The 22,805-nt window shown below is 36.7% G+C and overlaps 1 protein-coding gene across 1 annotated transcript in view; it reads right to left on the bottom strand.

Annotated features, from left to right (window-relative positions):
* LOC131075090 (glutathione S-transferase 2) overlaps window positions 1–22,805 on the bottom strand; it is a 220,333-nt gene that overhangs the window by 129,725 nt on the left and 67,803 nt on the right. Inside the window, exons 3-5 of the mRNA XM_058011911.1 lie at window positions 6,667–6,723; window positions 6,408–6,493; window positions 6,172–6,240 (exon numbers count right to left, since the gene is read on the bottom strand). Coding sequence (XP_057867894.1) covers window positions 6,172–6,240; window positions 6,408–6,493; window positions 6,667–6,723 — 212 coding nt within the window. The remainder of the gene's footprint in view (window positions 1–6,171; window positions 6,241–6,407; window positions 6,494–6,666; window positions 6,724–22,805) is intronic.

Below are 22,805 nucleotides of genomic sequence, written 5' to 3'. Positions count from 1 at the left end.
AAAATTTTCAACCAACAGAAGTGGAAATCAAGATAGGACATTGAAATAGAAGTTGAAAAGTCCACTAAAAGTGAATAGAAAAGAATCAGAGAAAAAGAGGGAAAAGATACAAAGATAGGAGGTGTAGAGTTTCATTGCAAGACTGTTGGCAAAATGGTCAGCACTCCCCTCGGGATTCGTGACAAGGGACTAACCGCCTCTCGTGCGATCCATATCTCTACAGTTTGTAGCAGGCGTTGATAGATCAGTGTTTTGACGCAACGGCAAACTGGGCCAACAAATAGTATCAGAGCATTGGGTCACGGGTTCGAATCCCCTCGGGTAATGCTGAGGGCGAGATTGTTGGCAAAATGGTCAGTGCTCCCCTCGGGATTCGTGACAAGGGACTAAATGCCTCTCGTGCGATCCATATCTCTACAATTTGTATCGGGCATTGATAGATCGGTCTTTTGATGCAACGACAAACTGAGCCAACAAAGACTAGACTTGAGAAGTTGACATGGGGATGGAATTCCAAAAGTTCATCAAACTCTGCAACTAGATAGAATTTTGCAAAAATGGAAGTGGAGGAAATGTGGGAAAGGATTGGGGAACCAAAAGTTAGGATGTCTAGAGGTGGACAGGAAACAAAAGGCATTCCTCAAAAATCCATAAGACTTCAACACTAAAATAGGAAATTGTGGTGAATGAATGGAAGTCATTATGCTTGGAGGAAAAATGGATAAAGGAAGCATCCATTGAGTCTCTACAAGTCTACAAAAGGGTACTAAAGCACAAAGATGAAAGACGGGATTTGATTGAAGGTCAAAAGGCCAGGAGATAAACAAGGATTTGAAGAAGTCAAGATGACCTCTAAAAGTACACAAGAGGGAAACAAGGAAGGAAGCAAATATTGCCGAATTGGGTGCAAATAATGACAAGATTCCAAGAAAAGGTAATGTGAAGAAATCTAAACAAACTTTACAACTCCATAAAGCACATAAAACTTTACCAAAATTGAGAACGGGTAGATGGGGGACCCAAAAGAGGATGGGAGGTCAAAAGATGAGAGCACTACTTACAAATATTGGTAGCATTAAGGGTAAAGCTTGGATGTCAAATCACTTCCCAACATTCAACTCTATATCTTAGTGCTAGGATGTTATAACTATGAGGGGCACCTCGAGCCTACACAAGCACTATTGGAGGTACAACTAATATCCTAAACCTTATACAAACCTTATCAAGTTTAATTACAATATTTGAATGGAACCTCTTTTATCATAAGGTTAAATATAAAGTTGAAACAAGTTGTATAGAAAGTATGAATAAAATTATTATAGATAAACATGTTAGATTAATTGATCAAGTGTGAATTAAAGACTTAAGTGTGTAAGTTTGATATGTCTAGGAATAGATTCATTGTTAGAGAAAACGTGGGTAATTGATGTGTAATAAAAATTTTAAACCAGAACTTTTTATTTTTAAAAATAGTCATTTTTATGCACATTGTGCTTCATCTTCCATAGTTTGTCCCACCTCTTTCTTGTTGGCTTGGGATTTGAAGTGTACTCATTTTTCCCTCATGCCACTACTTTCTACTTGAATGATTGGTTATTACTACAGTTGAATCTTCCTCTTCCCATTCATGAACGTCGTTTCCTTCTTGACAACTTTGTAATAAACTGTCACAAAAAATTTTGCCAAAAAACTTGAAGTTTTCACAATTTCTACTTTGCAAGCATTCCATCAAAAAGTTTGCATTCAATACTGTTTTAGCATATTTTCATAAACGATAATCACAACAATTTATGCCAGAGTTTCTAGATAAAGCTAACAGAATTAAATATTATAAATATTTTCCTACCATTGCCGATAGACGAAACCATCACTGCACCATCTCCTTATGACTCCTTAAATCTGTACGACACCCAATAGAAGAGTATGACAGACCCAAGCTTGGTATGGTAGTCACGTAAGTTGTATGACAGAACATAAGGAGGAGCTATATCTTCTTGGATGCTACATTGAATTCTTGACCTCCCAAAAAATGCACCGGAGAGTTGACAATGCTTTTAAGCCTCCCGATGAGAATCGACACTTCCTTGAAAAGATATTAAAGTGTATGACAAACTTGGTAGTGTCTTAAGATGTTACGCCACTCATGATAAAAGGCTTCAAAAGACTTCAATGAAATCAATTCACCACCTTTGTTGAACCAAAATTATAATCTGATATTTGTATCACTTTTCACGGGCACACACAGCATTGCAATATTTTGTTTTATGTTCCCTTCACACAAAATTGTACAAATTTATTACTTGCAAGCAGATCTTAATAAATTTATACCCAGTATTCTGAAGTCGACAATAGTCAACCAAATCCCTGGAAACTTGTATCAATCTACACACCTATGAATTCTAAACGAAATCACCTTTGATCTTTTCTACACAAATTGTGACCCTGAATGGATCACAGTACTGGCTAGGGCGGAACCTTTTACCACCAAAACAATATGACCTTAAGATTTTGTCAAGGCAGAAGAGATGAACAATGTTCAAACTTCAAACTCATAGAGAAAATAGAGTTTCAGAGAATATTTAGAATGAGATTCTTCTCCTCCAAATTTCCTTTTATAAGCATCCTCCGAACTTTCAAAAATTATAATTTTAGATATCTGCTTCATAATAAACCTTCAACTCCAAATAAGTGACTTTATTATTATTTACTTTTCAGGCACTTTACTCACTTAAAATTCACCTTAATAAATAATTAATATAATTTTTATTTTAATTCACCTTTTGACAATTTCAATATTAATTATTTAATGTTTTAATTATTTTCCACACCCCTGCCCAAAGTTGCCGAAAATACAAAAATAGCGTGGAAGTGAATTCTGAAAGCAGCAGCACACTCTGCAGCTCACTACGTAACCAACTTAATAAAAATTAATACTTTCAAAAATAGAATACTTCTCCAAAGTATCAAAACCGGTAATGGAAAGAACCAATGGATTCTACTTAATCTCGTGAACACAATGCCACTATCAAGAATCCATCTTGAAAAGGCTAGCACTATCCAAGAAAGTTGGAGCTTCCAAAGATGTTGCAAAGGCTATAAAAAGGGGGGGCATTACAAACGTCTCTTCAACTTACAATGCAAATTGATAAGCCTCTTCCACAATGTGCAATCAAACCATATTCAACTCATCTTGTACATTCATTCTCACCACATTTATGAATCTTACGACCTTCTACTTTTGTACCTTACAAGGAATAGGAGCATATGCTTATCTTGTTGAAATCCTTTGTATAGTCTTCCATATTGAGCTCTTTACCCCAAACTTCGTAGCTTCTTCAACAGGTTCAACTACTAATCTGCCAAGGGAAGTTTGCCTTTCAATTCAGCAAACACTTTGTCCCAAGAAGTAATATTTTCTTTGTGCCTTATATTTCTCTTGGTATTTATCTCCTTCCACTAGAGTGTTGCATGACCTTTCAACTTTGGTTGAGCCACTTTTACTCTCCTTGGGTCAACTATCCTTCAAGCTTAAAGTATTTTCCATCTCTATAAGCCAGTCTATCAGTTCCTTTGAATTGAATATACCTAGGAAAATCAGAACTTCCACACTAGTTCTTCCAATTGTTGCAATAGCTTTCATGAACATATCTTCCTCTACACCTAATTGCAATTCATCAGCTTGCTCTTTAACGTTGTCGATGTAAAAAAAATCTATTTTCTTGCTTTTTTCACATCACTTGTATCATCTCTTAGTGCAAATTCTCTTCTATCTACATCAACAAAATCCAACCTCGGTTGCACAACTTGTACCAAGTCCACAATTTCATTCAATCACTCTTTGCACAATCCATCTTTACCTAAATCTATCTCACATTCCTCATTGTGGCATTCCAAAGAGGCCTCAATACTTCTCAACATAAACTTTGATCAAAGAGGACTCGCTTTGTCTACACCTACGTACAATACTCATTCTTGTTTGGGTGATGTAGCATTGTACTACCCCCAAGATGCTCTTACATCAATGAAGCAATTATGAGATAGGGCAATCATAAGGTGTCTCATCAAATGGAAGAACCTACCAATATCTACCTAGGAGAATGGGCAATATGCAAAACACCTATAACTATCAAGTGTTGAGGACAATACTTAAGGGGGAGGAAGGGCATGTCAAGCCTCAAAAATGCCTATAAGTGTATTATGGTTACTCACTTGCTAATTTGTGACTTACATTATATTTGAGCATTGCTTGGCAATTTCTTAGTTTAAATTTCTATCTAGACATTTAATTAGGGCTTTAGGGGTCACTCTACCCTAAATTCATCTATACATAGGAATTAGGTACGCAGTTGAACATCATAAATTAACTAATTTCTTGGAAGAGTGATTTAAAGAGGTTGTCCCCTCAAAGTGGATCTATTGCTAAACATATTCTAAAATTTCCACATCCTAGTTTCACATCACATCTAATTTGATTATTCTATCATCTTTCAATGTTTTTGTGTGAACTAATACTGCTACACTGTTGGATTCTACTATTGTTCTTTATTGAAAACAGAAAGATCATTAAAGCCATAGGTCAAAAACTTGAACAAAAAAAAAGTGCATATTAGAAACCAAGGAGAATAATCCCACAAAAACACTTTGCAAAAGGGTCAAAGAATCATTGTTGATTTTCAGAACAAAATGACCATGCCCTTTCATCTCCTTGTGTTTGCATTGCCTCCTAAAAATTACACGGAAATACTTCATTTGCCCAAAAGAGTGGCACCATTTAGCAATGCAAAAGTTGGCTATGGATTCAAAACTCTATTCCAAAGAACTTTCCTAGATCCAGATGTGGAGGATACTATTGTGAGTGAATTTTGCAGCTCCGTCTCATCAAAGAATCACACTCCATCCTCTTCAAGACAAGTACAAGAAGGATGCTCATACATGATGGTACCTCCATGGGCAAGGTTCTATTTTTCTTCAACCTCTTGCAACCAAAATTCTGTCACAACTACAAACATTGTTTTAGCAATCTTACTATTTTTTTTGATGCTATAGAGATTTAGAGTCTCTATTAGTTCCTCCCTCTAGTATTGACTTGTCTCCAATTTCAACAGATTACGAATTCTTCTTTGGCTGAGCAGAACTAAAGTACACACTCCTTTATCCACTCAATTACACACAGCTAGTTGGCTGCAAATAAAATATAAAGTGTAGGTCTATGTGCTTTCCAACTTGTGCATCCTATCAAATAAGAAAAAGCAACTACAAGCAAGGGGTGATAGACAATTGAGATGTAACCCCTCAGTGTGCCACCTTGGGTGCCACTAGGAGTGGCACTACAGTTACTTGTGGTTCAAATGAGTCAAGTTCTAACTTTAATTGTTCTGACATTTGACATTGAACTATCAATTATGTATTTCTCTTTGCAAATTATGGTTACTTTTATATATTATCTGTACCAAAACCAAGGATAACAATTTCCATACTGGGCAACCCATATGCAACCCCATACCTGAGCCAGCAACTTAATTTCTATTCTATTGTTTATGTTTTTTTTTCCTATGTACCTGGGAACTCACCAGGCCTACACTAATCAAAAGCATAGATGGGACCCCAAATCCCTAGGGATATCTCACATTAACATGACTAACATTAACACCCTATGCTTGTTTGTCCTTGGGGCTCTAGGTTGCCTTTAACACAGGATGGGAATTTGAATGCAGTCTCATGCATACAAGTATTACTCATTTACTAGTACACCACAACCACCAAAGCTTTTGCTGCTATTTTTTAGTTTTAATATAGTATTTTGTTTATTTTCACTTAATGGTGAGTTCCACCCTGCCCAATTTTCCAATCAAATTAATTGGTTTTGGGATATATAATTGTCCCAGTATGCAGGAACTGGTTGGTTACATCCATGAAATGTTCCACACATTACCTCCATTCTGGGAAATACTCAGGAGATGTCGCGTCTTGCTTGTTTCCCTATCTCTTGAAATTGTCCTACGACTGGAAATAGTTTCCTATTTATCAATTAGAGATGCATATGAATGGGACAAGGAAAAAAATAGAACTAATATTTACTAATACAGTCAGAGATAATCAAAATATTTGCAAGAATTAAAACACAGACAAAATGCAATATGAAGGACCATGAGTAAGAAAAACACTTTCCTGCAAGCTGATTGCTTTTAAGCGTGGATCTTTTGGGAGAAGCGGATGCTCGGGATACTTGTCCTCCAAGTACTGTTGAAGCACAAGATTTGTTAATTAGTATTTCTTATAATGTCTACATGAGGAAAGGAAAAATAGATGACAACAGTTAAACTAAGCTTAATACATATAATTATAATAACATGGAACCTCGTAATATCACCAACTACTAAGAACTCAGCGTTGATTTTTCTACTTACCAGTAGTATGGCAAGTGAATCTGAAATAATCACATTACCATCCACCAAAGTTGGAACAAACTGAAGAGGATTCAATTTTGTAAAATCTGCATAAGGAATGGCAATAATGTATCATTTGTAGGCTGAAACTATTCAGAAGTAGGTGTACTTTTGCAGTTACTTGTCCACAGTAAGATTATTATTCCTTAACTACATAATCACTACACTCATAAAGAATTGTTGTTTCCAAACAATTAACTTTAACAGTTGGTGATCCTACCTTCACTAAATTGCTCGCCTCTCAGAAGATTCACTGCATTATACTCATATGGTAACCCTGCACATACAAGCAAGGTCCTTATAAACCTATACCAGTAACTCTCGTCAACTTTATGTGATAAAATAGGAAATAGCACATAAGCCAGTAAAATAAATTTGTTATTAGCAGTACCATATTTTTTGTTGTAATAGTAAAATGCATAAAACAATTAACTACGGTAATATGTTAATAATATGTCACTAACATTATTAACATGAATAATAACCATAATAGATGCTTATAGTTATAGTTAGTTGGTCAAGTACGTACGGCTTGGTTGATTATTTACTAGCCATGATTATAGTTAGTTAGTCAAGTATGTCTGGCCTGGTTGGTTATTTACCAGCCATTCTCATTTATCTATATTTTGCCTCATCTGAAAGATACATTGTTTTTTCCCTCCCAATTTGAATATGGTATCAGAGCAAAAAAAATCCATGTGCCTATGTATGAAAATTTGAAGATAAGGAATCCCGTGAATCATGGTGAAAGAGGATTGCAAAGGCATCTAGAGGTCGCGCAAAGTGTGAAAAGATGTGCTTGTGTTTAGCCAATTCAGCAAAAGAACAGTTAGTGACCAAAGCCCTAGCCTTGCAGCCAACATGGCAAAAACACATCAAGAGAGTCTAAGCTTCTTTTGCTGCTTGATATTTTATGTCACGTTCAAATGAGGCATGTATAGACCCAGAAAAAATTGCAAGAGGAATCATCGAAGCCTATAAGCATGGGTAAAGAAAAAGGAAACGCAAAAGCCTATATGTGTAGGTAAACAAGGAGGAATCACGAATGCCTATAAGAACTAGTAAAGAACACTCAAATCTAGAAATTGTCACTCCAAAAAGAATTCTTCATTAGTGCAAAAACCTAGGCCATTGAGTTGTTATTGAGTCAACGTATTATGCTTCTTCATGTGAATGGCATCAAACAAACTCCAAGTGCACTCACACCCAAAATCACTACAAGTTTGGGACAAAATTTGAGGGGCTACCTTTTGAAGGTTTGGAATATTTCCACCCCAATCATCCCACCAAAAACCCTACAAATAAAATATCAAGAGTTTGTGAGCAAGCAGTATTTTATTAATAATTGTAATTTGTAACTTGTAAGATATAAAACTTTGAAAACGGTAGACACAAATTTCTTTGTGCAATATATGAAGATGACACAACTTTTAATTTCAAGGATACATAAAAATAGTAAATAATGTAAAGAGATAGAAGTAAAAAGGGGAGGATGTGAAATAGTTATTATTTGAGTAGAATTAAAATTATGGAGGACTATATAAGTATAAAAAGCGTATCCATACAAAAAAAGATGGCTCCCACTACTTAAATCAGCTCCTACTCCCACTCATCAATCAACTTCTGCTCTTTCTACTACTCTATCCTCCACCAGTTCCCTTTAAGTGCTTGTGACAAGAAGGGTTGTTAATGGCATGGATGCATGTTTCTCCAGACCGACCCATGGTTAAGCTTTCATTAAGTCTTTCCTCACTATAGCTTCTGGGTTGAACTTTGTTTCTCTCTTGTCGCCTAAGGATGCCAAATATGGGCTTGGAAAATCTAAGGTGGGCAGGATTCTAAAAGTGTCTCTGACATCACTCTCTAAAGCTAATATTCCAAATCTTTTAAATACTAGAGTGAAGGCTTTTGATACTTCCGCCCTTTGTTCTAATCTTGCAACGACAACCATTTGGGCCTCTAACTCTGGTTCTGGTGATTCTACTCGGGTTGACGGCAACCTTTCTAGTGAGTTGTTTGGTGGGGAAAATGCTATTGGAGGGCACGTGACTAGTGTCTTCATGGGTTGTGCCATTGCCCGCTACAGGTGAGGTTTCAATTGAGCAATTTGTTGCTAGTGCTTCAACTAGGCCTATGGTTGATCGGCGACTAGCCATGGAGGTTAAGGGCTTGACAAACGAGTTAGGCACTGCCATGACTAGGGCATCATTTTGGATGTTGTCAAAGCTAGGGTTTATCCTTCCCCTAACTATGTGTTAAATTCCAAAGATCCCACAGCTACGACATCAGAAAGATTGCGCAAAACTCAGGTGATGTAATGTCCCCTTCTCAATGACGTGCTTTTAGTGGTCCATTGGCCTATTCCGGAGACCCGTAGGCTGTGTGGAATGGAGAATTAGGGTTTCAAACGTTGGTGAAGTGAGAACTTACTATTTTTAGTAAGTTAGGGGGTGGTTGTTTAGATGATGATGTCTTACTGAGCTTTCCAAGCTCTGTCTTTGGGTGCAAAGATCATGCTTTTCCGAGAAGTAATTCATGACTTACTATTTTTAGTAAGTGGTAGTATGGAGCATTTCTATTTTTGGCAGTGGACAGGGTCCTGATCCTACAGCAGTTCTTTGGTCTTCTTTAGTCCACTTCTATTGGTTGAAAATGTTGTACACCTGGGGGATGTGCAAAATTGTGGTTTCAACCACAGTGTGTGAGTATGATACTCTCCTAATTTAGGGAAGGCTCCCCCTATCTACAAACTAAGTTAATCTAATATGGGTGGGACAACAGTCTTCTTCTTTCAAAAAAAATTATACTCCTCACTTCACAGAAAAGTAATAGCAATTGGAAATAAATAACAGCAAATAAAGAAATGAGACTTTTTTTTGTAGGATTTTTGGAACATAAAGGGAAGGAAAGTTTCCATGAAGGCACAAAGACCTCTGTCACTTCCCCGAGACGGGAAAATAGAAATAAAGCTCAAAGTCTTCAACTATCTATTCTCCTATCAACCTTTTTAGATGATTTTCTGCTAACTAAGCACAATATGTAGCAGCTCAAAGTCTAACTATAAGATGCACTTCACCTTACATGCACAAGTCTTAAAAATAGAAGCAGCACAAAGTCTACAAGCTATCTTCTCACTTTAGCTTTCCACACTAGTTTCAGCTATGATAAGCAGCTCAAAGTCTGCAAGGCCAAATCTGAAAACCAAACATATAACTCTACATACAATTAGTAGCTCAAAGTGTGCAAGATTGAATTTAAATCCCTCTTTCACAATAGAACAAAACTCACAATCAAGTCTAGAAAATGTCGTCACATAACAACTTGAATTGGCACAAACTCTCAACACAACTTGCCTCTTTTATTGAAAGCAATCTGATTTACATCTAAGCTCAAAGTCTTAGAGTGCACATACAAACTAGCAGAATTTTGTTGCATTGCCAAAAGATAAAAATTACAATAGACCCCCTCAAGTATTTATAGGAGAGGAGTCTTGAGAAAAAGGTGGGAGGATCCTAACTATCTTGAGAAATTCTCTCAACCACCAAGACTTATTCAACAACTAGCTATGACTTATTCCAACTACAGTCCTAATTGAACTCAAATTGTAGTTGCTTTACATGTAATTACAAAAGTGCAATTGATGAGTTAACTTGCAATTACAAAGTTATTTTTTTACATGTAACTTGTCAAAACAAAATTACAAATGCATAACTAAAACTATTCCATGTGTCTAAAGACACAACTCTAACTACATCATATTTTGTCTGTAATGATCTTCATGCTGCTTTAGGATGATAGAACTTGAAGTATTCTGGATTAGTGAAGACATCTTGAACTGCAACGGGAATTTGCATCCTTAATGATCTTTGTGTCTTTGGCCAACGAACTTCAACCTTATCTTCTTGCTTGGGGTAGTACTGGATTTTCAGGAGGGAAAGGGCTGCCTTCCACTTTTCATGTCATGGCCATCTTTGTCTTGAAAGCATTTTATGCTCTCAACCATGAATTGTTGTTGTATCTCTTCTTTGTATCATCTTCCAATCTTGAAATCTGCTTGCAAAATAAGGCCCATGCCTTAATCCATTGATTTGGTAGATCGTGTGTGCAAACCGAACTGACAAGGGAAGGGATAAACTGATGCAAAAATGGGCTCACAAGTGAATTTCAGGTTCTGGAAGTTGCATTACATGTGTGGGAAAAACAAGAGCATTAACTTGCAATTGTGGAGAACAAGCATGCAACTTCATATGTGTAATGGGTAAACACAAGTTTGCACTTATAATTGGACTTTTAAAACTCATTTTCAAGTGTTTTTTGAGTGCATTTTGGACCAATTTCGAGTTTTGGATGGCTAACTACAAGTAGACTTTAAATGGGAAAAATGAATGAAGGTGTGAAATGAGTGGATGAAATGGTGGGAATAAGGATCTTGATATGTGGGAAATGATGGGAATGAATCTTGTGAACAAGGAAAATATTTTGGGAAGATCATCTTGATGAAAATGGGAAGAACTTTCAACTTGTAATCAGGTTTTAAAAACCTGATTTTGAAAGAATGAGCATTTTTCCAACTTAAAAAGTTGGAATTTCACCAAAAGATGGTTAAAATTTTCCAACCAAAGGGGAAGATCAATTATTTTCATCTTACTTACGATCGGGTTTTTGAATCCCGAATGCAAGCAAAGAGGGAAAATGGGGAAAGACAATGCAATTCACAAATTGCTTTGCAAACTTGGAACAAATAGGAAAATCTCTCACAAAACCGATTTTAGACAAGAACTAACAAAACTAACATATATACAAATTGACCAAGGAAATCAAAACAAACCAAAAACAAGAAATGAAAACAAAGAAGAAAGGAAAAGAACATACCTTGATCAATCAAAACATCCTCCAAGAAGCAAGAAACAATTCTTGAAAGAAGAGAGGAAAACTCTTAAATAGATAATAAACCACATTCCAAAACCCTAACCACGTTTTTGCCAAAACGCCATATGTATCAAAACGCCCATTAATAGCATGAAGAATCGGTCAAAAAAGACATCCAACCTCCACGCCTAGGCAAGACAAGCAAAAACGACTTGGAAGAAGTAAGATTCGTGGCACTTAGATGAGAAAAATCGTGGCATTTTTCAAACATGTTTTTGCTGTTAAAACACCATAAAACCAGCGATAATGTCTTCCAAATAACGTGAAGAGAGTTGGAAAATACATGAAAATAGAAAGGAATCCAAAACGCCTTCCTCCTCCTAAGATTTCTCCACAAAAATCGATGGAAATTGTCAACAAAATCCTTCAACAATGCTGGTCGGGTTCTTGGGAAAGAACAAGTAGTTTAAAATGCATGGAATAAGGAAAATCGGGTTTCTCAAACCTTTTTACATGTTTAAAATGTTCACTTTTCCCCTCATAAGGCAAAATCGGGTTTTTGAGAGCAAACAAGTTTAAAATACTTGTAATAGGGAAATAAAACTCCCTTTACAAGCTTTTAAACAAAAGACTAGTAAAGGGAAAATAAAATTCCCTTTACAAGTCATAAAAACAACTTAAAAATAAAACTTGTAATAGGGAAATAAAATCCCTATTACAACTTAAAGTGATTTTATAAAACTTGTAATGGAGGTGAAAAACCCCTACAATAACTTAAAATCACTTAAGTGGAAATTTTTAAATGAATTACAAGTTTTATTTAAACTTGATAATTTAAAGTTCACTTGTAATATGCCTAAAAAGTTCCTACAATGACTTAAAAGACAAAAAGCAACAAGGGGGAAATAAAAAGTAAGTTACAAGTTCTATTTTCATAAAGTGCACTGGTAATTAACTAAAAATTTCCCTACAACACTAAAACAAAGGGAAAATTAAAACTTGCAACTTAAGGAAAATTTCTCACTTGCAATCAGGGAGAAAAAACCCGAAATTGAAGGAAAAACATAGCAAACAAACCCAAAATGCGATGAAATTCGAAACGTGGTTTGAGGATGGATTGAGGATTAAGCCAGTCCAGGGGTAAGGCAAAATTCTGCCTCGAGAAACATGCCTTAGAGTAAAATTTTCATTTTTTGACAATTTTTTTATGTAATGGTCCATTTTTTAAAACAAAAATGAGGACAATAGCTTCATCCTGGTTTTGTTGATGATCAATATGGGAGTCATAAGTGATTTAATTAAATATTATTTCCTTGTTCTAAGGTTTAATATTTAAATATTTGTATTTTTAGATTAAATGTATTGAGGATGACTTAGGGAAAAATAATTATCCGATATCAATGTGTTATTTTCCTAAGTCAATGGCGTAATTTTTGTTGGCAATTTGGGATGATAAAACATCTCATGTTTTATGTTTTTATGTTGCAAAAATCGTCACCAAAGGTAAAGTTCGAACTTTGCCTAGGAAGAAGGGAAGTGGGCGCCATGTTGGGTGAAGACTTGAAATGAAATGAAAGGAGTTTGAGTTAAGTATGGGCACCATTTGCATTTGAATTTGGGGGAGCGTGAAGTTATAAATATGAGCCTTGGGCTCTCATTTTGGGATCTTGAAAAATTGCATCATTATGTTGTCGGATTGGCGTATGAACTTGAAGCTTCGGAGTGTAGCTCCCTCGTATCACCAGTTTCGTACTTGAGACATAGTACCTAGCTAAGTGGTGTATTCTTGTGACATTTTCAGTGCGTATTTTTCAGTATTTTGGAGTGTGGTGTGTTTTTTGGAGTTGTTGGTTTCCTGTGGCTGAAGGAAGTTTTCGATCATACCTCCTTGCCTGAGCGACTGGTCATTTTGGGTACAGGCTCAAACCTTCTTTATGCTATTGGCGATATATCTTGTAAGTTTGCAACACCATATTTGGAGTTTTAGATTTTATATTGCAAATTGAAATTATCTAGCTAGGCGTGGGTTTTGGTGAGTGCATTGGGATGCGTGTAGGGTGTTTTGGGGTGTTTGGTAGCTCCTCTTTGGTTTGTTCTTAGTTGCTTCTTGTCTAGTGTTAGTTTGGGAGTGATTTGGGGTGAATTGAAGAAGATTTGAGTGATTTATGAGCAATTTAGTGAGTTTATGGGTTGCTGGTTATGCATTTTTCAGCCTGCTGTTTTTGGTGTTGAGTTAGTTTGATGATCATTATCTCATGTGTTCAGCAATATACTTCTACTCTCTCTTTCCTCTCTATTGTAAGGTTAAGTAGTAGTACTACTAACCATTCTGGATTGTATTCTTCATATCCCACTGAAAAGTGGAAGAGGCTGGCTTGCCGCCTATATCTGATATTTTGTAACTCAGTCCTCCTGCTACATAAGCAGTTGAGTGATATTGGTTGTAATGATCCTCCCACTGCATAAGTGGATGAGTTGAGTTTGTTTTGTAATTCAGTTCTCCCGCTGAAATATTGCGGTAGAGTGATTTGTGTTGAAGTATTGTTCTCTTGGCTGGTTTACTGCTAGGTTCCTTGCTTTCCCGCTGGATAAACGAAAGGGGCCGCCTTGCCGCCCGTTATTGTATTCAATAATTCAGCAAATTATCTCTAATGATCCCCTGCTACTGTATGCTCTCGCCTTCCCAATCTGGGCTCTCGGTGATCAGAAAGTGTAGGGTTCCTTCCAATTGTTTGGATTGCATTATTCTAACCCTAACGGGTGATTGGTGTGATTGTGATTATGCTCTGAAAAAAAAATAGTGGGAATATTACAGGTGAGTCCATCAAATTAAAGTTTGATAATACATTAAAAATAGAGGTGTTTGAAAATGAAGTTTTCTTTGCTAACAATACGTTTAGTAGAAGATTTAGTCATTTGTGGCCCAATCTACCAAATTTACACAAATGAATTTTTTACACCTGGATGCCCCTCATGAAAGAGAAAATAGAGAGTTATCCCTTTGCAAGGGGTTTTATTTGATAGCAAGAAGGACAAAGACACCATTTTTATCTATTTATACTCGTGAGAAATATTTATTAATGCTCTTGCTCTTTTGCCATTAGAAACTCCATTGGCGACTTTCTGACAACAAACAAAAAATCAACAGACTTTATTCACACAACCTTTGCTTGGATTGTGGTGGAATTAGATATTTCCAAGGGTTTAGTAGTAGAAATAATTCTAAATGCAGTTGGTCAAAGATGGTCTCAACCCTTAAACTTCAAAGGTTTATCTTTTTGGTGAAGGAGATGCTACAAACTAGGCATATTGTAGTGGACCATACAAACATTAAAAATTAGTCCAAGTGAGAAGCGTCATAGTGGAAAGATGCTTCTCCCCAGCATTACATTGTTGATCGTATCTCAAAAAAAAAGACCCCTCACCATTTAATGACAATAGGAATAAAAACAATCTTCAAGAAGCTAAGACTTCTTTGGTTTCAGAGGTAATTCAAAGTCCTTTAGAGGATGCTTTTGGTTCCCTGGCCTCTTCAAAATGTAGTGAGGAATTAACTCTTAAGTCACTCCAAAATTCTACCCAAGACCCTAATGCCAAAAATTCTCTAGTCCCATTTTGATTGATGTAGGATCTGACATTTCTGGCAATGAGAGCTCATCTCCCCATCCCTCTCATTCCCCAGTGCATCATAAGGATAACGAGGGTAGACATGTGTGGTTAGATTGTGCAGAAAGGGAAAAAGAGCAATTACAATATCGCTCTAAATTTGGTGTTAAGACCTCAGCATAATTTAAGTAGCATTAGCAATTAATATGATCCTCTTGTTTCTTGAGGTCCCTAGGCCTAATGTAATGAACCCCTACTTTTGGGTATATCTTTGTTTGTAGCCAGGATTTTGTTGACGGCCTTGTATGTGTGGGCTTTTGAAGCATTCAAGAGCCTAAATTTTAGAATAACTTTTATTTGTTAATATAAATGGGAGCAACCCCCATGGTTGTAGTTTACTGATTGAAAAAAATATAAAATGTCATTTTTTTCTTACTTGGTGTCTAGGTGGATCTTTCCTAGACAATTGATGGTGAAGAAAAAAACATCCCCTAAGATTGCTTATTGTTAGAGTAATCTTTTATTAGCTAATAATTATTTATTTAATTATTTGTGTATTATACTCTATGCTTAAGCTAAACTTAAGAATCTTATAATTCTTTAGGGTTTTTCTCCTTTAGGGTTTCGAGTATCCTCTTATAAAGATTCTCTCTTTGTATTTTAATAACAACTGTAATTATTGAGTTGCATTCTTGTTGCACAATCAATATGACTCCTCTTTTCTGGATCTCTGAATTTTGGCCTCCATAGCTATTTTGCTTCTCTCCATCTGTGACAGGCTTGCATGCAGGTGATCTTTGAGAGCTGTATAGTTGATTTTTCCTCAACTCCAATATGGTATCAGAGCTCCAAATCGGCATGCCCTTGTTCTCTTCATGAGAGATTATGGTCCTTGTTCTTCAGATCTGTGTATTCGGAGGTTTGTGCAATTGTATTTTTTCCATTTCTGGGGGTAGCTGATTTTTTGGTACATGTTAGTGCCAAAAAGACCTCAAAGTTGGATTCAGAAGGCTGATTCCATGAATTTTGATATATAATTTGCCTATTTTCCATGACAGGGGCATCTGGGGCATGATTTTTTCATTGGCATGCTTTATGAGGCACAAAAATCCTTACGCCTGTACTTGCAAATGCGTCAGAAAATTTTCATCAAACAAAAAAGTAAACTAAAATTTATTTTTTAACCCTATTTATGCCCTAAAAAGGGGTTTTTTTCTTTTGGCCATAACTTGGTCATACGGAGGCGCTTTTTCAAAAACCTTATATCGTCGGAAAGCTCTTTCCGAGCTCTATCTAGATCTGGAGGTTTGAAATTTTGATTTTTCTTTTATGATGGCATTTTTTTTTGTCAAAGTCAAAGGTTCTTTTTTGCACTCCGGGAGACAACTTGAGCATCCGAACTCTGTTTTTCAAAAACTTTATATCGTTGGAAAGCTTGTTCTGTGTTCTTTCCATTCATATGCGTTTTCTTTCCAGATTCTGTTCCACGTATATTTTATTCAGTTTTTTGCTTTTCAGCACTCTGGTGAATATCTTGGATGTTTCAAGTCTTGGGATCTCTTTCTTTGAGTAGGATGTCTCGTCTTTGGCTGTTCTTTCCGTTTTCAGTCTTCTGTCTCTTCTGATCATTGTAGTATTTTATTTATGCAAACGCACTGAGATAAAGTGCCATCATGCATTGTGTACTTGGGATCTTGCAAATCTTGTGCCTTATTGTACATGCACTACTTATAAAGTGTCATGGGGGGTTGATGTTTGTCTTTGTTTGACATCTACCTTTGTCACATGAGTGTTCCTTCCACGACACTGTGTACTTTCTCTGCACTTTCGTTGTTCCTGGTTCTTCGTCATGCAGTTCTTGTTGGCCATTTTTTTTAGTGTCCCTGTCCCTCTCCCTTTTCAGCATTATGGGGAGGTTTTTCATGTTGTTCTAATGCTTCCTTGGTTCAATTGATCATCTCTTCAGGCTTTGGTGTTTTATGTCATCTGTATCTTCGAGTACAGTTGTTTGCCTTTGTTTGCCATCCGATTCGAGTAGTGTCATTTGAGGGCACTCATGCAGATTACAGTCTTCTCTACCTGGTCCTGTTTTATTTCAATGGAGGTTCTTCAAATCAGCAGTTACTCTTCGACAATGTTTGCAGCTATTTCATGCTTCAGTGGTGTTCTTCATTCTCTTCTTTTTGTTCCTATCTTTTGGAACACTCTTGTTTGGAGGCTTATTAGTCCTTCACTTGAGCTTTCATCTCTTCTTGGAGAGGAGTTTTGTTCCCACAGGGTTTTCTCCTTTTTCTCCACTGTACAGAGATTTTATTGTACTTGGATACCTCATCGGGCCTAGTTGTCGGAACCCATTTTTGCTTCCTACATTTTTTTCATTTTTTTCAGTCCTTAGTTGTTTTTTAGCTACTCCCTAAGTTCATCTTAAGGGCGAGTAATCTTTTATTAGCTAATAATTATTTATTTAATTATTAGTCTATTATACTCTATGCTTAAGCTAAACTTAGGAATCTTATAATTCTTTAGGGTTTTTCTCCTTTAAGGTTTCGAGTATCCTCTTATAAGGATTCTCTCTTTGTATTTTAATAACAACTATAATTATAATTGTACAATGAAATGATGAGGCATTGGAGAAGAATATCTTGGGGTTGAGGTGGAACCCCACCGCATTAATGGGTTGGTGGATTTGATTGTTCAACCTTTGATTGATGATCTCCCAAAATAAAATCTACTTACATTTCCACTATAATAATTTTGAATGGCCTCTTTGACCCTATCCGGAGCCTCAAAAGTATATCTCATTGGGTTTTTGCTCCTCATCCACCAAGTGCAAAACCCTCACCAACAACTCCAATAAGCACAAGGCATAAACAAATTAAAGTTACAAACTTACAAGTTACAATGGAACTAAATACTTTTAAGTTTAAAAATAAAGCATTCAATTTGCAACTTAAATTTGAAGTTTGAAGTTACCTTGAAAATTATAATTCTCTTGGCAAAGACATAATCAAAATTGTCTTTGTGATCCTCTCTCCATTCACATTCTTTGAATATATTGTGTCTATCCATGCTTGACTCACAACATCTACTTCAAAGATGTCAATGAACTAGAATGCTTTGCAACATTAGAAAATTAGTTACAAATCTTGTCAAACCCATTCATCCAAGCTCTTTCCCTTTGGTGTGATCTCTCATCAAGTTGAAAATCCAAGAGTGATTATAAATATTTTTCTTATATTCCTTATTACACATTCTCATAGCAGTTTTGCGCACTATATGTTGGTTTCTTCCTGTAGCTTTCACTGTCATTTGGCCTTTTGTTGATGATTTGATCTCTGCTTTTTGAAACTTTCATCATTCATTCTGCCTTGGCAAAACTATCTATTCTGGTTGCACTTTATCCATATTCCTTTGTGATCAAATCATTAAATATTTTGAGTAGACCTACGGATTCTTTCAAGCCCTCAAACTTATTCAACATCTTTCATGTGCCCTTTGACCGTCATACATTTTTTAAGAAGATTCGTTATATCCCTAACTGCTCACTTGACTTTGAAAGCTTGTGTAACTGTTCACTTAGAAAGGATAGTAAAGTCAATAGTATATATTCTTCCATGATTGTGGAATCTATGAAAACTTGAGTATTTATGGATGAACTGTCAGCTTATGAATCTTTTGAAGAAAACAGTGCCTTCAATCACTACCCCTTCATCATCGGTTGTACTTTATTCCTTTTAAAACTGTCATCTATATCTTAGAATGACAGTTGAAAGAAAACTCACACATTGCTGCTACCATGACTCCTTGTGGTATTTAGACTGTTATCTAACTTACCATGTCACTCACTCTGCCTATTACCCATTAACTCAAATGCTCCTTCTTTGACTGTACCTGCACTCTCTGTTGGGACTGCATCTAGTGCATTTTCCATTGTCATTGACCATCTTCGTTGGTCATTGTCTTGTTAAAAAACAAAAACAACCACTCATAGAGATGGAATAAAACCATGAAGTACACTCTGTAGCTCACAAGTGACTGACTCTTGAGTTCTTCAAAATTTATTTTCTTGCTGCTTGTCTTATCAACAATGCTAACAAACCCGCCTCTCTGTTGTGCTGACTGTCACTAACAAATATTGGCTCAATCTTGTCACTGTCATCTTGCTTTAGAAAGGAATATTTGTGAGAACACTTGCCCCAGACGTTTCTTATTGTGAACTAATCTTTTGCCAAAAATTCTACCATTTTGTAGAATTGACTGTTGAGTTTGTGAATAGACAGCAGATGGGATTGCAGCCCAGTCTACCATCTATGAATATTTACAAGATTATGATAAGAGAGAAGCAAAGAGTTCCCTGCAAATGCCAATCTAGCTGCATTGTGTCTTCCTCCAAAAGATCTACTCCTCGTACTGCCCTCTTCACACTGAGTTTGCATTCTTGGCTGATGTTGTCATCTCTTCCTTCTTTATTGCATTTTTGAAGTAAAAAAATTTTTAAAAAATTGAGGGGTGAGTTCAGGCAGAATAATGACTATAGCTAGGAGGTAGGATGAATACTAATCATTTGATGAGGGGTTCTTGCCTACGAAATTCCTTTCTATCGCATACCTTCCACCAATAGTAGCACCACCAACACCAGATCTAGACTAATGCCCAACAACAAAACTAGTCACAAGGTAAGCATCTTAACCAAATCAATAGCTCGATTTCATAGTAGTGAGATCAAATGCTAGAAACATCATAACTAGTTCTAGATCGACCACCATAAGCATCAATGGCTTACCTTGAACCAATACCAATAGTGGCATAACTAAGGGTGGGTAGAAACACAATAACCCCAAACCCGTAGATAGTAAAGGGTCAAATTGCTGTTTCTCATCAATGAAGGTCAATCTGGAAACTCGAAAGAAAGATAGTCCTCAAGTCAGTCTACATGGATCATGCGCTACTACTATGACCTATGACTCATCACTTTGAGAGGGAAAATAAAATATAATATTTCAATTATACAAACATGGGTACAAAAAGGAGAGTTTGAGAAGAAAAATTGATTCATGGCATTTTATTTTTCAAAACCTATCTTTGAGAGTGAGTGAGTGTTCACCTTTCTTGCCTTAGGACAAAAACCCTACAGCAAAGAATGGTTTCAAAGATGAAAACTCTCCTAGCTATCTAAGTGGATGTGGAATTGTCAATGAATTATTTCCAAATTTGTGGATATTGTACTAGTTTAAAGAAGATGTAGAGATTGAATAGAAGAATCATTTGTTAATAAACTTCTATCAATTATTTATTGATAAGAAGGAACCAGCAAGTAGTTCGAAGCATTTTTTAGTGGCTAAAAACTACTCAGAATTGAGCTGAACAGATATAAACGGAGATATTTGGGGAGTTTGAGATTGGGCGACCAATTTGGAAGGAGTTTGGAGGGTTTTAAACCCTAGCTGCACCAGTATCTAATAAGTATTGACTTCATATGCTGAGCACAACCTGTTAAGGATCACCAAAAGGGGGTTGTATCAATAGTAACAAGCAAAGTTTATATATATATTATTAATCATTCCAGTTTACAGTGGTTCCAGGAGTTCATCGCATTGTCATTTCAGCTAAGATTTGAACGTTAGGACTGTATTTATCTTCATTTCAGAGCAGAACTGAATGTATGCAATTCAAAGTTTATCAAATGAAAATATTGGTCACATTTCCAGCCTTAAAATATATGCTATGTTTAGATAAGTTTTACTTGTTTTTTACATCTGTGTGAATGCTGGTTAGGTCAAAGTAAATTAGTTTCTTTCATTCATTTCGTTAAATAACATTTTGTAAATTATGAAAAAATGGTTACAGATGTTTCAAAAATTTCCATACTTCGCCCAAACTCATCATCACAACTCTACGAGTTTACTCCAAGAAATCTCACCAGGAAAAAATTTTGATGAGCACTTGGCCAGTGAGTTTGCAAACCATGGCTAGTATAATTCCTTTGTAAATAGTGAATCTTGCCAAGGAAAACCATAAAAGCATCCTCAAGGGGAATAGAAGAAGAATACCTATTGGCAAAAAAAGCATAATAGACAACATGGAAATGTTGTTTTCTCAAGTGATTCAAACGAAGAAGATTTTTTGTATGCTATGTAAACTCAAGAATCCACTTTTGACAATCCTATATGGTATGTTGATTTTGGTGCTTCCAAAGACATGATAGGAGAAAAAACGTGGTTTTATATTCTCACACCATCAACTTCACATGAGCAGGTTGCCTTTGGTGAATATGTATCCTATGAAGTACTAGGCATTGAAAATATTTCACTACTAATCTATACTCACAAATGTTAACTATTAAGGTTACATATGTCACAAGGCTCACAAAGAACCTCCTATCCACAAGGAAATTGCTACAGCACAACTTAAAGTTTTGGTGATAAGTTATGTCTCATTCAAGATAACGCTAGGAATGGAGAACTTGTTGCTCATGCTTCAAAGGACAGAAAAATATTTCTTTTTGATGTCACTGATAAAGACAAGGCCATTGTAGCCAAAACCAATTCATTCATTACTCTTGGGCAAAGACGATTTAGCCATCTCAATTTTGCCTACCTTCTTGCCTTGAGTAAAAGAGACATGGTGTTGTCAGCATAAATTTCCTATTGTTATGTTTGATAATATTTGTTATCCGACAAGGTATTAATTAATTGTATTGAGTGGGTTGTCAGTCTCGGGTAGTTATGTGTCGGTTGGTTGACGGTTGTGTACCTCTCAGCAACCGTCGGGTCCTTTAAATATGTCCTGTACTATCAAGGAAGTGGCATGGTATTGTCGGATCTATTGTAATCCTTGGCCGACCATCTTTGGTCTCTTCTCTATAATAATTGAATGTGCGAATAAAGATATATTTTACTGTCGTGTCTGGTATGCATTGTCATGTACATTATTATTTCCTGTATTTAATTTACCAGTGTAGCGGTAAACATTTTGGCGTCGTTGCCTTGAAAGAAATCGGGTCAGCCTTGAGTGATTTGTGTCCGTAGATCCCATCAAAGGTGAGAAGAGGCCACGGGGTGGTCAAGACCAAGCAATTAGGTGATCCGCCGACCCTCGGCCGGAGGGAGCATAAAGACGAGTCAAAGCCTGGAAGTACTCAGAGTGTTGGGACGTTGGAGGTGGACGTGTAGAGGACGCATGCATGTCTGAGAGTGCAAGGAAAGCACCGGAATGTAGCGGTCGGAACAGTTCACTCAAGTCCGACACACCTGGAATTACTCGAAGTGTTGGGGACGCTGAAGGTGGACGTGTAGAGGATGCCTGCGTGGCCGAGAGTGCAAGGAAAGCACCAAAACGTAGCGGTCGAAACAGTCCACCCAGGTCCGGCACACAAGGCGAATACACACGTACCTTCCGAGTGAAAACAATGTTAAACACCCAGGAGAAGCAGAAACTGCCAAAGTTCACCGGAGACAGGTCAGAGGACCCAGTACGGCATTGCAAAACATGCATAACCATTTGGGAGGCAAATGGCCAAGATGACAAGGACTACTGGCTGAAGGCATTTCGCACCACCCTTCGGGGGATCACCATTGACTGGTACACAGACCTCAATGCCCAACACAAGATGAGATGGAGTGATCTGAAGAGGGAGTTCCAAGAGGAATTCAAACTCTTGAGGGATGATAATGAGATCGTGGCCGAAATCTATAATACTAAGCAAGGGAAAAATGAGAATGTACGCACTTACAACCATAGGCTCAAAGAACTATTGAACAAGATGGAGAACCAGCCAACCGACGGGTTGAAGAAGAGGTGGTTCATGGAGGGATTGATACCCTCACTGCACAAGAAGATGAAAGTAGTGCCTCCATCCTCATACGTCGATGTGTACAATCGAGC

The sequence above is a fragment of the Cryptomeria japonica genome, chromosome 3 (assembly GCF_030272615.1).
Source record: "Cryptomeria japonica chromosome 3, Sugi_1.0, whole genome shotgun sequence".
Classification (NCBI taxonomy): Eukaryota; Viridiplantae; Streptophyta; class Pinopsida; order Cupressales; family Cupressaceae; genus Cryptomeria; species Cryptomeria japonica.
This window is presented reverse-complemented; position numbering and strand designations above follow the sequence as displayed.